The 17,370-nt window shown below is 43.4% G+C and overlaps 1 protein-coding gene across 2 annotated transcripts; it reads left to right on the plus strand.

The window, feature by feature from the left end:
• The first annotated feature begins 5,805 nt into the window (after window positions 1–5,805).
• On the plus strand, window positions 5,806–17,308 carry MKS1 (MKS transition zone complex subunit 1). Of its 2 annotated transcripts, XM_081271177.1 has the most exons (18): window positions 5,806–5,933; window positions 6,327–6,436; window positions 7,598–7,668; window positions 8,069–8,224; window positions 9,222–9,319; window positions 9,516–9,644; window positions 9,901–10,005; window positions 10,630–10,738; window positions 11,488–11,544; window positions 12,826–12,868; window positions 13,113–13,178; window positions 14,202–14,272; window positions 14,599–14,668; window positions 14,767–14,874; window positions 15,575–15,708; window positions 16,254–16,336; window positions 16,421–16,518; window positions 16,611–16,836. In XM_081271177.1, exons 1-18 carry the CDS (start codon window positions 5,854–5,856, stop codon window positions 16,700–16,702), a joined length of 1,680 nt encoding a protein of 559 aa, XP_081127303.1. In that variant the 5' UTR covers window positions 5,806–5,853; the 3' UTR covers window positions 16,703–16,836. The 2 variants fall into 2 exon arrangements, with proteins under 2 accessions (XP_081127303.1, XP_081127304.1); XM_081271178.1 differs by lacking the exon at window positions 16,254–16,336 and having other exon boundaries at window positions 16,611–17,308.
• Window positions 17,309–17,370: the final 62 nt, after the last annotated feature.

Below are 17,370 nucleotides of genomic sequence, written 5' to 3' on the forward strand. Positions count from 1 at the left end.
CACTACCCCTTTATAGTCAATCCCTATCCTCAAATCCAATCCCTGACAACACTGATCTATTTTCCATCTTTATGGTTTTTTACTTCTGATAATTGATTACTTTTATCTTGGGCAGTCCCATTTTTCCCTATAGAGTGTCCCCACAGGTTAGCCCAAGTCTCCAGTGACATGTCAAGAGTGTTCTAATAGGAATGTTCTAAATAGTAGGTAGATCTAAATAGGAGTGTTCTAAATAGTAGGTAGATCTAAATAGTAGATCTCTTTAATGATATTGATTCCTGTACGCTCCACTCTGAATAGAGGTATAATTTTTTTTTGTAGTAATAGGGATCAAATCCAGAGACTCACACATGCTAGGTAAGCACCTTACCACTGAGTTGCATCCTCAACCCTAAGGTGTCAATTTTTTTTTTAATTATAGGAACTCTAAAATTCACCTCCCATTCTCCTCCATTTCTTGGCATTTTCACGGTAGAAAGTCTTTTGTGTCTGGTTTCTTTCATTTAGCTTATGATTTTGAGATTCATTCATGTGGTTTTATGTATCAGTACTTTGTTTTTTTAAATTATGAAGTAGTATTCCATTATATAGGAACAATACAATCTGTTTAAGCATTTACATGTTGATGGGTATTAGAGCTTTTCCCATTTTTACTATAATGAATAATGTTGCTGAGCACACTCACCTACACTGTCATTTCTCTTGAGTAAATCCTTATGAGTGGGAGTGCTAGATCACATGAGCAATCTCATGAAAGATCCATTAAACACGAGGAACTGCTTCTTTCTTGCTGTTTTCCAGATTCTCCTCTTATCATTTGCCATTTCGATTACAATGCGCCTCGATATGTATTCTTTGAGTTTAACCCTACTTATGATGTGTTGAACTCTTGCCTATAGAGATAAATGTTTTTAATCAGATTGGGAGAATTTTCAGCCATTCAGCTTTGTGACTCCTTCTTACACTATTCTTTCTGCCCCTTTCTTTCTTGAATTTTCATTATTCATATGTTAGTATGCTTGATGGTGTCCTACAGGCTTATAAGGTGCTGTTCCTTTTTATTCAGTCTTTTTTTTTCTCTGTTCCTCAGAATAGATTGTCTCAATTGACTGATCTTAAAGTGTGCTGATTCTGTCTTCTGCCGGTGCTAATCATTAGAACTTGTTTCATATTCCAGAAGTGGTCTAGTTCAGTCATTGTCCTACATGCACTTGAAAAGACTGTGCATTCTGTTGTCGGGCGGTGCGTTCTACAAATGTCAATTAATTCAGAATGGTTGAATTCAGATTGGTTGATGATGTTGTTCAAGTCTTTCATACACTTACTGATTTTATATCTACATGTTTTTCATTAACTTGAGGGAAAAGTATGGATATATTCAACAATAATTGTGGATTTGTCTACTTCTCCTTTATGTCCATCAATTTTTGCTTCACATATTTTGAAGTTCTATTAGTAAGTAAATAAACATTCAAGTTTCTTATGTCCTCTTGGTGAATTGATGCTTTTATTATTTAAAAATATACTTCTTTAGCCCTGCAGTACTCTGTGTTCTGAAATTTATTTTGTCTGCTATTAATATTGCAATTTCAGTCTTCTTTTGATTAGTATTTGTATGGTATATCTTTTCCCATCCTTTAACTTTCAAGCAATCTGTTTCTTCATATTTAAAGTGAGGTCTTTATGCTAGTAGACAGCATATGGTTGAGTCTTACTTTCTCATTCAGTCTGATAATCTCTGCTTTATAATTGGAATGTTTATAATTCATATAGCCCCTTCTTCCATCTTCAAAGTGGGATAGAGAGAAAAGCATGAATCAGATCTGTTATTCCTTGTAAGATTGTTTCATTTAAAAACATCTGTTCCTAAGGCCAAGGTGAGTACCAGGGATCATGATTAGGCAAAAATATGGACATTCTGGGACCCAATAGAGTGAGTCTTATCTTCTGCTCTCATAAGTTCTTATAATCAGCATAGCCCAGGTGTTATCAGGCAGTATAAGATCCTGCCCACCTGGAGAGAAAAGAGGTTAGGTCGGAGTACTCACTGCTCTAGAAATATAAAAATTCAATTTGATAGGAAAATAGGTGTTTTTTTTCATTTTTGAAGGAAGATAGAAGAAATTTAATTGTTTCAAAAGCTTCATCTCTGAAATCCCTGAAAATTAGCAGAACTTTTAAGGAAAAGACAAGAAAGTGGCAAAGGGTAGGGAACCCATGTGCAGATTTATCTTGTGTTAGATAAGCCTGAGTGGGCAATCTCTCCTCCCACCTTCTTTGGTGCCTGTCAGGGTTGGGGATTGCAGCCCTTTAGCTGCCTTCTCTCAGCAAGAGAAATGTGTTCCTGTTTTTTTGGGGGAGGGTGGGTAGTCCCCAAATTTAGTCTGTTTTTCAGGTACCAAGTAGGGAGGGAGAAGAGAGACTGGAGGGCTGTTCAGATGTTGCTCAGATGGGCCCAATTTAGGAAAGAAAAATCGGCAGAGGAGCTGGGGATGGGCACAGAGATAAGGAGGCAGCACAGTTTAAAGGATTCATATGTTTGAGTCAGACCATGTTTTTTTAAACTTTAAACACAGCTTATCGAGGAGTCATTGACATTGCACGTGGCTAAGTATGTGTGGATAGTGCAGATAGGTTTTGACACAGGTATGCTTTGGTGAAAACTGCACACAGTCAAGAAAATGAACAAATCCATCATCCCATAAAGTTCCCCTGTTTTCCTTTGGAATTTCTTCCTGCTGACTCCCACCCTCCATCGCCTACCGGACCCCAGGCAACAACACTAGTCTGCTTTCTGTCACTATAGCTTTGCTTGTGTTTTCTAGAATTTCAGGTCAATAAAATCATATATGTACCCATTTGTCTTGTTCCATTCAGCATAATTATTTTAAGATTAATTCTTGTTGTTAAGTGTACCATTACAGTCAGAAAGAACTTGATCCAGGTAATGCCCTTTTGAAACATATCCTCCATCTTAAAATAAGAGCCACCTCATGGTCACTGTGACTCTGCCTGACCTAAACTCCAGACAATACTCCATCATCATACAAAGAAAGGAAATTGTTGTCTGGGACTGGAATCCTGAAAATACCTGGTTCGACATGGATCAGTGACCACCTCAAAGAATGGAGGTGACAACCACACGAACCCTTCCCTGACAACCTCCTAGCAACGGCCTAACCACAAAACTTCCCCCACTCCTTCACTCCCCTGTGACTTCCCCAAGCTGTAAGTGGAAGGGGGGTCTCAGTCTCTGCTAGGCCTCCCTCTGAAGGTTTGTACCAAATAAACCGGTGTTACTATTAAGCTCCTCTCTGTTTCCTTCATTTGGTTCTTTTCTTACAATTAGCCCATTCCTCAGGAGCACTCTATTATCAAAACATTTGGAATATAAATTCAGGCTCTATGCTTCCTAGTCATTTGACCATAAGCAATTCAATTGGTGTCTTGATTTACAAATATGTTGTGCAAGTCAGTTTTCTTTTCTTTCTTTTTTTTTTTGGCATTGTGATCAAAATACCCAACAAGAACAACTTAGAGGAGGAAAAGTTTATTTGGGGCTTATAGTTTCAGAGGGTTCAGTCCATGTTGAGCTGATTCCATTGCTCTGGACCCCAAAAGAGGCAGAACATCATGGCGAAAGGGCACAGGGGAGCAAAGCCACTCAGTTCATGGCAGCTGGGAAGCAGACTGACAGCAGGAGGAGCTAGAGACAAGATAGATCAACACTAAGATAGGCCTCCAGTGACCTCCATCCAGTCATGCTCCACCTGCCTACAGGTACAACCCAGTGCAGTGGTCCTTTCAAATTATTATTCTATGAAATGGATTAATCCACTGCTTAGGTCACAATCTAATCATCTTATAATCTAATCATTTCACATCTGAACACAATTGCATTAATACTGGAGCTTTTGAGAGATTGAGACATACCTCATATCAAAACCCCAACAGATGTGAAATGGAGATAATAATATTTAGCCTTTAGGGTGGTTTATGCAAGTGTTTCTTAAACTAAAAAATTTCTCCAAATAATGTGTTATTTTAGAGAGAATACAATAAATGTCAACTCTGAACCATCCTGGTTAGGAAGAGGGGTAGAAGGGCTACCACTGATGTCACAGAAAGTTTGGCCATTATGCTGTGTGATCTAAAACTATGCCTTTCAATGAGATGTTGGAAATGAGACTAGTGGAGAATCAGGCCATTCTTGATATCAGGGTATAAACTCTTTCTAGAATCTGATAAAAACAATGAACTTTTTTCCAGAAAATGTCCCATACAGAATGCTAGAAAAAATCCCACTCATGGACCTCAATTTTAAGAATCCCAATTTATAGAATCAGTAAGCAAAGAGAAAGCATAAAAATCCCAAGGGGGCTGTGGCTGTGTTTCAGTGACAGAGTGTTTGCCTTGAATGTGTGAGGCACTAGGTTCCATCCTCAGCACCACATAGAAATAAATAAACAGAATAAAGACATTGTGTCCATGTATAATTAAAAAAAAATAAAAATTAAAATAAATTAAAATAAAAATATTGAGGCACTCAGGGCTTCTAAAGCCATATAATCAAACTGGCATTCAAAGACCCTCAAATCCCCCGTCCAAAAGAGAACTACGCCTCACACTGGCTGCAAAAGCAGGAGGCAAGTTTATTAATACACAGGCGCCTGCGGGTGCACAGCAAAACCTCAGCCGAAGCTTTGGTGAACTGGCAAACCCGGCTTTGGGGTACAGTTCTTTTATAGGGAGAGGGGAGCTGTTTCCCGACTAGCACACTAACAGGTATCTCATTGGTTCTTTTGAATCCAGCATTAGGGTAAACTTGCTTTTCACTAGTTCTCGGAAAACCTACAGGGTTACATTCCATTCTTTCTGTTCCTGCTTATCTGTTCCTGTTAGCTCAAGCATGTCCTGAGATATGGGTGCAGTGCTCTTTCTCAACCGGTTATCCGGTACTTGTGCCTGTTTATTGCATACTTTTACTTTCGCAACAAGGCCTCAGGTTATGGGGCTGGAGTCTTTCAGCATGAGATTCCTGAATTTAGGGGACAATTGCTTACTCTGTTAGGGAGTAACAGATGTCAAAGGTTTACAGCTGTTGACATCCCCACAATGCTGGGGAGCCAGACTTATGTTGTATTTGATTGATACACCAACAAACCATGACTTCTAAATAGCACTTTGTTGGTATTTCAGGGGGCCAGTGTAGTATCTAAATTGGCTTAATAGCCCAGAACAAATACACCCAGGAGAAGAACCAGTTCATAGAAACACCTTTTCCTTCATTACTGCTGGTTTTCTTTCTTTCTTTTTTTTTTTCTTTTTCTTTTTTTTTACCATCAACTTCCTTGGTTCAGTGAGTACCAACACAATGACTAATAAATCTGACACATTTTTTTCTTCCAAAAAATATATTTTCGTGTCTACGTAAGTGACCTAACCTTCTGACTCCTTTAAGAAGAATAAGTCCATTCTTTCAGTCACGTCCACCGATTTTCAGGCCAAAGTTTTTATGCATTCAGTGGAAGGCAGTGTGGTATAGTGGGAAAAGAGGACCGCGAAGATCTCCCGGGTCTGGTCCCCATCACCATTTCCCCATATATATGAAGCGGGCTGGTGGTGGTGCCTATGTCCTCATCTGAACAGCGCCTCAAGTCCTGTCTTGGGCCGCAGAACCCCGGGAATAAGCGCTCTAGAACGCGGCAGAACGCTCCGCCTGGGCTGCAGCGCCAGGAGCAGTGCAGCGGCGGGAGCAGCGGGTTGCGCGCGCAGCTCCTCCACCTCCGACCCAGCGTCTCCGTTGCTAGGAGAACTGGACCAGGCGCGCTTTCCGGCATCGTTGCGGCGGTCATGGCGGAGGCCGTCTGGAATACCGACACTGGGGAGGCAGTGTACCGCTCCCGGGACCCCGTGTGCAACTTGCGCCTCCGGTAGATACAACCTAGCCCCGGGGTTGCATGCTTTTAGGCCTTCAAATAATTCGAGCCTAGACTTTTCCTTGTTCTGAGGCCCACTTCTGCCTACAGTCCTAATCAGTTGCTTCTCGATCTTTGCACAACTCGCACTACCCGGACCCTTCTCCACTCACAGCCTTCACAAGTCCTTACAAATCTTTGTCGTCCCCAAAGCCCTCAGGGTTCCTGTCCCCAAACTCCTCTCATCCTAACTTCCCGGTAGTGCCCCGCTCCCCACCCTCTGAGTTGTCTGCAATCTGCACGCCTTTGCAACTCCACCTCCTCAGTTTTGTTTCCTGATCCTCGCTGTGTTCATCTTCTGGTTGAATGTCTTGTAATACAAATATTGGGCTTCTTTTTCCTTGACAGAGTTCATCTGCAAAGAATCACATCAAGCAACTTTCTTCATTACCAGCCTGCTACCCAGTCTGGGAAGGACATCATAGACTTAGGCACTTTTAGGCCTCATCCAACTGCCAGTGGGTGTTATGGTGGTGATGCTACCTTTTGGGGGTCAGTGAAAGTGTCTGGGGCAGTAGAATTACCTCTTAAAACAAACCCAGGCAATCTTAATGACTTTGTTGTATTGTGTATGAAAATTGAATAAGATATGATTCCTCTCATCAAGATACTGATCCAAATTGTGGTCAAATGTAGTGAAATCACAAACACTATACTTTGGATATGTTGTAAATTTCTCTGGCAACCTGAATACCATTGTGACTTTTTTTTTTTGTCTAAGAGAAACTGTGCTTCAAATTCTAAATATACACATAAGCACTTTTAAGAACAATTTTAAAATTGAAGACTACTTGAAAAACATGCATTTGAATGTCCAGCTCCTTCTAGCTTTAGCATTCTTGGATTCCCTGAGACTTGGTTATGAAAACATGTCAAATAATATCAGCACTATAGAAGTGATTTGATTATCAGCTACAGGAACAAAAGATTAAATATTCTCAGTAGATCTGTTTCCTTGTGGTGACCTGTTTGAAATGTTCTTTTGATTTTCCTTACCCAGGAAGCCAAAAGAGTGAGGAAGAGAGGGCAGAGTGCTTACATGAGGTCACTAGTCTTTCTGCTTTTGTTGTTTCTATTTAGAAGTGTTCCTGAGAAGAAGTAAAAACTGATGTGTTGTGAAACATGTGTCTCTGAAAAAGGCAAACTCATCCAGGAGTGTATTAGATTTGGTTCTTTAAAAAAATCATTTGCTTGCCTTCCCTGTCCTCTCCTGATGCTTGTCTCCTAAATGACAGTGTGATTCTAGATATGGCTTCAGGAAAAGGGTAGGGTTCTTATCTAGCAAATGCACACAGTTAGGACTAAGGAAGGACTGGCTCTTCGGCATATATCTAAATTTCATTTCCTGACACTGAATTAGATAAAGTATTTTCTATAAAACAAGACCTTTTATTCAGATTAGAGTAATTAAGACTTCAGATTCTAATCTTGGCTTCTACTCATACTCTTTGGAGTCCATCCACAGCCTCTCTAGCCTTTGTTTAGATCAAATGCTTTACAAATTACTGAACTCCAACTGGTTTTGTAGCAAATACAAGAATAGGGACTTTGGTTATAATCAACTTCAAGAGCAAGCAGTGCTGGTTTGGCTCAAACATTTAACTCTGTTGTCTTTGGAGGTGGACACCGCCCTGATGAAGATGAAGAAGAAGAGATTGTGATTGGATGGCAGGAGAAGCTCTTCAGCCAGGTGAGCTAGTGTCATTCATCTGCTCATTCTATATCTATCTGGCTGGTGACACATATTGCCATCTGATTTCCAGAAAAACTGTAATGATTTATACTTTCCCCTGTTGTGTTTATGTTGACTGACTGTACTGACTACCACTACTCAGATTTATGATCCTGGGTAAGGCACTTCTTACCTCTGAGCTGTATGCCATCTCTAACAGCAGAGTTGGATTAGACCATCACTATAGCTCCTAGCTTCTAACATTCTTGTATTCCCTGCCCTCCATCATTTAAATAAATAAGAGTTGATTATGGTATGTCAAATAGTATCAACTCTGTAATAATGATTTGATGAAACAGTTATAGGGACAAAAGTTTGAAGTATTCTCAGCAGATCTGTTTCCTTATGGTGACCTCAGTTTGAAGTGGATCTGTACCAAAATGAAGCAGCTTGTCAGAGTCCTTTGGATTATCAGTACCGTCAAGAAATTCTGAAGCTGGAGAATTCTGGTGGCAGGAAGAACCAACGAATTTTTACCTACACTGACTCTGACAGATACACCAACTTGGAGGAGGTATTGTTCTTTATTCAGGTGTCATAACTTCCTTGCGTGACCAGTTCTGTTTATTAAAGCAGAAGCCTGGTAAGTAAGGGAAAATCCAGTAGCCTGTCTAGCAACTTCTATGAGCTTCTGGAAGCCAGGCTGAACTGGAATGAGCACAGACTGCAAGTTATGAGGCTGCTATGTGGCTGCTGTTCCCCTCTCTACCTGCTGCAGGGCCTGGGGAATCAGACAGTGTGCAAACTAATAAGACAGTCTGTGAGGTCTAGAAATGTCTAGATGAAATTCAGCCCAAACTCTGAGGGTATGCATTTGAAGAGGAATTCAATATGCCATAGGGAATGGCTTGTCATCATTTTGCCTGTTCCAACATACCCTGTAGAGCTGTTTTACATTTTCTTCATTGTATATGTTCTGTTCTGTCTTTTCAGGGAGATTTTAAAATCATTGAAACTAGATCCTCTATTTTCTGATTTCTTTCCTTTTTTTAATCTATGACCCTTTATCTATAAGGAGTAGGTGTTAAATAAAGTTTTTGAAAGATTGACATGCTTTTTTCAGGAATTCTGTGGGTTGGGAGCACATAAAATTTGGGTTGTCTGTTTTGGAAAAGCGAATAAAAATATGATTGGTACTCAGTTACCCATGAGAGGATTTTCCACAAAACATTTGTATCCCATTTGGTATTTTCCCAGCCACCTAGTTAACTTCAGTGTATACCATAGAAACTAATCCAACTTTTTATTGGTGTGTGCTCAGAGAATGCAGACCAATTTTAATATTAGCATAAATAACTCATTTGTAAAATTCGAGGGCAAACGAAGACATGATAGGAGTCTTCTTTGAATTGTCCGTGCCTCTCTCCCGTTCATTATTGTGTATAACTGAGGTGGCTGTGCCTGTTAGTTCAGGTCCTGGAAGAGGTTTTAGAAGAAAGACTTCCCTTCAGGTGCCTGGCCCCATGTGGCCCTGATGAGATGGCTTTCACAGGGCTACTCTCTTTTCCTAGCACTGTCAGAAAATGACCACTGCAGCCAGCGAGGTGCCATCATTTTTGGTTGAGCGAATGGCAAATGTCAGGCGGCGACGGCAGGACAGGCGAGGGATGTGAGTGCGAGTTTGTGTGTTGGGGGGTGGCTGCAGGGCTCCTCGCTGTCCTCCTGTGCCAATGTTCTCAGTATTTCCATCCACTCGAGCTTCCCATTCTGCTATGGACCTCCAACTGGGGTATACACCCCTAGGTTCCCCTTCAGGCTTTTCAGGGGGGTGCCATGGAAGTGACCCTTTCTGTGGTCCCTCCCAGGGAAGGTGGCATCCTCAAGTCACGCATGGTCACCTGGGAACCCTCAGAAGAGTTCATCAAGAACAACCATGTCATTAACACCCCTCTTCAAACAATGTACATCATGGCGGATCTGGGACCCTATGGAAAGTAAGTCAAGTTCTCACTGCCAGCTCAGGTCCCTGCCCTCTTCTATCACTAACCATCCTTTCCTGTAACGGTCACCTGGTGTATATGGGAGGGAGGATCTTTTTGTATGTGTGTGTACTCAGAAGAAAGTCTGAGTATATAACTACTCCTCATTATATCCTCTGTCCTCTCCCCTGCAGAGGGCTCATTTCTTCTCTTCTTTCCCTGGAGGTGGCCCTGTGATCCTGAACCTTGATGTTGATTTCCTGGTTTCTAGGCTTGGCTATAAGACCTATGAGCATGTGCTCTGTACCCTGAAAGTGGACAGCAATGGTGTGATCACAGTAAAACCTGACTTCACTGGCCTCAAAGGACCCTACAGGTGAGGGGAGGGAGGAAGGGGTTGTGAAGTCTGACATGCCTTCCCTGGCTTCCCTTCTTGCCCCGAGTTGAGGAGAAAAGTCCTACATATGTTCCAACTTTCAAATTCCCAATGGTTCACATTTTATTGTGGGTAATAGGCCATTAAGAAATAGTAGAAAATGTGCAACTAGCTTGAAAGGGATCTTTTCATTAATGCAGTTACCTGAAAATGATTCTCCCTACTGCTGAATATAAACAGACCAACCAGAACATGGAGGCATAAACTCAGTCAGGCTGGGCTGAATTTGCTCATCTCTAGCTGATGTAACAGAACCATAAGTTATAAACTACCTGGGCCAACCTGTCTGTTTTCTAAGTGAGAGGACTGGGTGCCAATGATGTTGTGCTTTAGGATTTCACTGTGACTTTGAGATGGAAATAGGCTCAGAAGCTCTCTAGTCTAGTGTGAGGCCCTTTCTGCTCTGCCACCTTGTACCCCTCTCCTGGTCATCACTAAGGCCACTTTCATCATCATGAATTGACATGAGGTGTATGGCCTGTGACAGCTCATCCCTGGGCTGGATCTGGAGGGCACCTTATCTCTATCATCAGAGGGGGTCCTTTTGTGGCCTTGACCTTACAGAATCGAGACAGATGGGGAGAAGCAGGAGTTATGGAACTATACGATCCACAACGTGTCCTCCCTGGCACAGCCGGAGGAGGAGGAGCGGGAACAGCGCGTGTTCAAGGACGTAAGAGCCAGTTCATTCCAAGCCCCTGTGTCTGGGAGATAAGGTTGCCTCTGAGGGGATGTCAGCAGTTGTTTGGGAAGAGCCTTGCCCTTCACAGCCCTCTTCTGACCTGGAAGCGGACATATCAGACAGAACTTTTGATCTTATCATAATGTAGTAAGAATAACAGTGGCCATTTATTTGAGTATTTATCATGCCCTGTGCCAGGCACTTCACATGCATCAGTTAGGCCTTACCACAGCCCTTTGAGATGAACAGGTGAATACTTTTATTATTATTATTTTTTTTTTAAAGAGAGAGTGATAGAGGAGAGAGAGAGAGAGAGAGAGAGAGAGAGAGAGAGAGAATTTTTTTAATATTTATTTTTTAGTTCTCGGCGGACACAACATCTTTGTTGGTATGTGGTGGTGAGGATCGAACCCGGGCCGCACGCATGCCAGGCGAGCACGCTACCGCTTGAGCCACATCCCCAGCCCCCTTATTATTACCATTTTAGAAATGGGGAAGCTGAGGTTGAAGAGCTAAGTTGACTTAGAGCTTTTAGGTGTGAGAGCCAGGATGCAGCCCCAGACCGGCTGACCCCAGAGCCTCTGTGCTTCACTTTAAAAAGTGTCAGTGATTGGGATGCTTGGCCCTGCGACTCTCGCTGCCTTGCCCATTATTGTTTCTTTTCTCCCTTCCATTCAGAAGGGAACCCTGGTTTGCTTTGAGCTGCATCTTGAAGTGTGTGGTTTGGTTTTTTTCCTCAGCTTTATGGCCGACACAAGGAATATCTCAGCAGCCTCGTGGGCACTGACTTTGAGATGGTGGGTAGCATGGCTTCCTGCAATTTTGTAAGGACTGTCTGACTGTGGATAGTAATAGTACCTCTCTTGAAGGTCTCAAAAATATGCTATGCATTATAAAAGAAGGCCAAAAGAGCAGCAGAGTGGGTGTAGTCCTTATTATGTGTTTGAAAACATTGACACAGAACCGTTAATACCTTTTTAATAAGGTCTGAAGGGGTGCACATGTGCTGAGGGTGACTTTCTCTGGGATGAGATGAGGTTGGGAGGTGGCAGATGGGTATTGGGTGGTGAGAAGAATATGTCAGGGATTGTTGCTTTTTAATTCTACAAATTCAGGTGTTCGGGGTTTTTATCAGTGGTAACACATTCATGTATTATTTATAGCTAATTTTAAAAATAAATATTAATATGAAAAATGTCTTTTTCACTCTTCATGTGATATTTTTCCAAACTTCCTCATAGAAAAGGGGTTTCAAATATTTTGGCTCTTAAAAAACAAAAGCAAAACAGCTTGGAGAGGTTATTCTAGAGTCCTTGTATGCCTTCCTCATCCCAGGAGCAACACTGCTGTCCCCCCACATGCACACTGTAGTGTTGCTCCATCCCAGGGGTTCTACTACTAGATTTGGAAACAAGGAGAACTATTCACTGTTCTCTCCCCACCCCCATAAAAAGTTACTTTTATTATTTCATATTGTGCAAGCAACAGATATCCTTGTTAAAGAGTTAGGCAAGACAGAGCTGATTGTAGTGGTGCATGCCTATAATCCCAATGATTTAGGGCAGGAGCATGGCAAGTTTGAGGCCAGCCTGGGCAACTAAGCAAGACCCTGGCTCAAAAAAAAAAAAAAAAAAGAAAAAGAAAAAGAAAGAAAGAAAAAAAAAGAAAAGAAATAACCATCAAATAAACAGGGAGTGCTGGGTTGTAGCTCAATGGTAGAGCACCCTTGAGTACTGTTAAAGAAAGTTCAACAAGACAGATACACTACTAATTGAAAAAGAAAACTCAATTTCTTGACCTCAGCCATCTAAAGGGTTTCTGCTTCCTATTGCTACTATTGCTTATCTTGGTAACTTCCCATACTACATTGCCCTCCCTGCCATTTAAATTACGTACCTTTCTCCTATGAGTTTTAGAAATGAAGAAAACATTTCTGTGGAGAAATGTCAGGGAGAAAGTGCAGTAGAAAGTGCAGTAGTACATCTAGTGTCTGGTTTTTTGCAGATTTGGGGACAGGGCTGGAGAAGTGCCAGTTCCCTCCACCCCTCCTGATCTTTTCCCTCTTTTCTCCACCTTAGACCGCCCCAGGTGCCCTCCGGCTTTTTGTAAATGGAGAGGTGGGTAAGTGAGATCTTTTGATGCTTGGGCAAGAGTCCATTGAAGGGGTGGGTTATCTGTGCCACCCTGGGCTACCCCATACCTTATGATGTCTGCAGTACTTGGGAAACTTGATGGGTCTTTCCTGGACATAAAGAGGGTTCCTGGCCCTCTGAAGGTCTGCTTTCAGAACTTACAGGCCTCTGAGTGCTGAGGGCTGAGGGTGGTAGCACAATAAGCTGAAACAATTTCCTCTTTTCTCTCTTAGTTTCTGCCCAAGGCTACGAGTATGACAATCTCTACGTGCACTTCTTTGTGGAATTGCCAACTACTAGTAAGTGATGTTCATAAGTTCTCCTTCTGTACCCAGTCTGACAGTTCTAGAGGCATTCGATCAGGCTTCTTTCTCCACTCCTCATTCAAGTTCATAGATCACTTCTATATTGCCAAATCCAGTGGTGACTTTCCCCTTACTTAACCTCCCTGAAGAATTTGACACTCACTTTTCTTTCTTTGGTACTAGGGTTTGCACCCAGGAGTGCTTTACTATTAAGCTACATCCTTGGCTCTTTTTTATTTTGAGACAGTCTTGCTATGTTGTTGAAGGCCTCCCTAAGTTGCTGAGGCTGGCTGTAACACTCTTCACACACACACTGCCATCTCTCGCCTAGTCAATGCATCCTTCCTGACTTATACTCTTGCTTCCTCTCTTGCTCCCCTTTGCAGTTCCTTTGCCACATACACCGTGGCCACACTGAGCTTTTAAAAATGCAAACAACCTGTGTCTCATTTGAGTGGGAAAAACCAAGCAGCTTCCTCACTCACTCAGCATAAACTCAGTCCTCATACCCTGAAAGAGCTGGTTCCTGCTTATCTCTCCCCTATAACAGTCCAGTTATTGTTCTTTTTCTTAAACATTGCCAACCTCATTCCACCTTAGGCCTTCTTAGGACCATTTCCTTTGAAACTTTGGGCCATGTCTTCGCTTGGATGGTTTCTCTAGAGTTTAAGTCTCATCCTGTCTCTTCTGAGGCCTTTTCTCACCCCCACTCTAAATAGGCCTCCAAGTCACCCTGTGCCTTTTATTTGTAGTGTAGTGCTCATCACCACCTGATAGTCTGTTATGTCTGGTCTGCTCTCCCCCCACATGCACACTGGAGTGTTGCTTCATGAGAGAGAGGGCTCTTTTCTATCTGGTCAGCAGGTCAGTCCCAGGATACATTAGCACATAGCAGGCACTCAGCAAATAGTAATGGGTGATTGAATAAGTGAATGAGTAAAGCAGCTACTTTCTTTTTTTCTGAAGGGCTTGCTCTCCTCCTAGGTGAGCTTACTGTGTCTGGTCTTTGGCTTTCAGACTGGTCAAGCCCAGCAATCCAGCAGCTCTCAGGAGTCACACAGACCTGTGCCACCAAGTCCCTGGGATTGGTATGGAGGATGAAGGAGGGTATATGGAAGGGAAAAACAGTTTGCTTCTGAGGTGACGTTTGAAGTTATTTCAAGCCAACAACACTGAGGGGAAGTCTGAAGTTAGGCCTCGCCCTTCTATGTGGGCTGTGCAGGGGCTGTCTGGCCTCTCTTGGTCTTTTTAAAAATGGCAGAGGCTTTGTTTGGCTATCCCTTTGCCTCTTAGCCTCTTATTTCCCACTGGGGTGATAATTTTTCTTTTTCCTATACAAAATTAACCTTGTCATTAGCCACAGGGAGAACATATTCCAAGTGAGGCCTTCATACCCTATGACACTCTTTTTTAGGACAAGGTGGCTTACTTCTCCTACCCGTTCACATTTGAAGCCCTCTTCCTCCATGAGGATGAATCTGCTGGTGAGTAGCTCAGCAGTTGGTCCTGGGCCTTGGTTCTCTAGGCCTGTGCTCTCTTGGTGAGGGCCTATGACCTGGACACTTCCCTTGCTTGTTCCCAGATGCACTCCCAGAGTGGCCTGTGCTCTACTGTGAGGTCCTCTCACTGGACTTCTGGCAGCGGTATCGTGTGGAAGGCTATGGGGCTGCGATGCTGCCTGCCACCCCAGGTAACCTCTTGTCCCTGCCCTTCAGATGGCCCATATGCCCCAGGTCCTGGGAACAAGTCTAACATTCCCGAACAGTTTAAATGCTACTGGTGAGAAGTAAGAATAATTAGGAATCAGAAGCATCTAACCTGAAAGAGTCCTTGTTCCTTTGAGGAATTTCTTCCCCTTCCATTAGAGACAGCTAAGTGAAATTAGAACTAGCTTTCCTGAGACCAAGCAATCTGGTGGACTCTGTTATGTGCTCTGGGCTCCTCTGGTTGGATTTACAGCCTCTAGGGAGAAGCTGTGTGGTAGGTGGGCTCTTGGCGTTTGTTTAGCCAATGACTCAGCATTTGTTTTCAAATAAAAACCATGGTTAATGAGTGCCAGACATCATGCTAAATGCTTCTCATTCTCCCAACCACTCAGTAAGGTGTAGGTGTTGACATTATTTCCATTATACTGAAAGAGGAGAAAAGGCTCAGGAAGGTTAAAAAACTTGTCCGGGCCACACAGGTGAGCACCGACAGAGCTGAGATTTGAATTTCTGTCTGATTTGTTTCTAAGTACATGCTGTTAACCACTGTGATATTCTACATCGAAGGTCAGGTTGTCATTGACCAGGTGTGAGAGCAGCATCAAGGCCTATGTCATTGCTGGGGAGCCATTGAAAGGCCACATGCCCTTCACAGACCTGGCCCCATTCTCTTCCCTTGCCCAGGCTCTCACACCCTGAGAGTCTCCACTTGGAGGCCTATGGACCTTGGCCCTGTGGCTGAGCTGAGGAGATTCTTCATCGGTGGTTCTCTGGAGCTAGAAGACCTGTCCTATGTGCGGATACCAGGAACCTTCAAGGTGACTTGCCTCAGGGAGACTTTATGTTGGGAAGTTCTGTTCCTATTTCTATTCTGTAGAAGGTGGGGTCTGGATTAAGGTCTCTCTCTTAGTTGTTCATCACTTCAGTATTATTTTGACCCTTCTTCCCATGGCTTAAACTGGAAATCATGGCCACATTTTGAATGAAGTACAGATATGTACACTGCTGTCCTAGCAGGTCTCTGAGAAATAGTGTACTTAGAGATTTCCTCTGGTCCCTGTTGGAAGACCTGGCCCCTTCTTCCTCCTATTACTGAAGGACTCAGTGATCAGATGTGATAAGGAGTCAAAAGAGACATGTAACCTGCTATTCTCAACAAGGTTGTAACACTCCCTGAGTTACCTTTGGGAGCATGGTGCTAGCCTTGCAGTATGTGAATATGGGAGGGGGGTCTGAATGATGCAATGAGGTTTCCCAACAGCTGCTCTCCCCAAGAATGGGGATAAGAATGGCAGTGAGGTTAGCAAGGCTCTCAGGGTCTACAGTCTACTGAAACTGATGCTGTCTCCACTGTGTGCCCAAGGGGGAGCGCCTGAGCCGCTTTGGACTCCGCACAGAGACCACAGGCACTGTTACCTTCCGCTTGCACTGTCTGCAGCAGTCCAGGTAAGTGACCCTGGACCTCTGCCTCGGGCACCTCATCCCTGAAGGCTGGAGAGCAATGTGGCCATATGATGGGCTTCCCTGCAGGGCCTTCATGGAGTCGAGCTCCCTCAGGAAAAGAATGCGGAGTGTGTTGGACCGTCTGGAAGGATTCAGCCAGCAAAGTTCCATTCACAATGTGTTGGGTAGGTTCCTCCCTCCCCAGCTGCCACCTAGAGTCAGCGGGGCCCTGTTCCTTCCCACACCTCACTATATGCAACATCTCCTTTCCTTGCAGAGGCCTTCCATCGAGCCCGGCGCCGCATGCAGGAGGCCCGAGAAAGCCTCCCCCAGGACCTTGTGAGCCCTTCAGAAACCTTGGTCACCTAGCTCACTGCTGCTGTGGCCTCTGGCGCAAGAGGACAAGACAAGGGATATCGGAGGCTGGCATTCTCCTGTCTCTTCATCTTTCTTAAAAGAGACCACATTGGCCTGCCAAGAACTGGAAGAGCCTGGAAATTCCCAGGCTGGCCCCTCTGCCTAGTCTTCAGCAGGGTCCTCTTCCTGCCATGTGGAAAGAAAGCAGGAGCCCTATGTGGCCCCCTCTTTATATTTTAGCTCCTATAAATGGACATCACCACAAGGCAGGCTTTTTGGTCAGAAACTGGTTTGGACTGACCCCATAACCTGTCCTTGACACAGCCTCTTTTCTGGCTTGTCACATAGTCTTACTAGCAGAGGGTTGCAGAGATCTCTGGTTTCACAGCCTTTAAAAATGAAGGCTTCTTTCTTTCCATAAAGGAGGAAGGTAAGAGAGATCTCAAATCCCTGGCTGCTGAGTTTCAGGGCAGCTTCATTCTACTGCTTGGGGCTTGCTGAGTTTAGGATGTGACTTATTTATGGAATAAATGAAGGCTGAAGGCAGTTCCTAATCCTTTCTACTAGATGGGTGGTATCTATTATTATGGTTTTTGCACATAAAAACTATTTATATTGACTGAAGTTCTGTGGCTATTTCTCTGCTCAGGTTGCCAGCCTGATTGAGCTATTTGTAATGT

Source organism: Spermophilus citellus, assembly GCF_964194105.1.
Source record: "Spermophilus citellus genome assembly, chromosome: 17".
In the NCBI taxonomy this organism is placed as follows: Eukaryota; Metazoa; Chordata; class Mammalia; order Rodentia; family Sciuridae; genus Spermophilus; species Spermophilus citellus.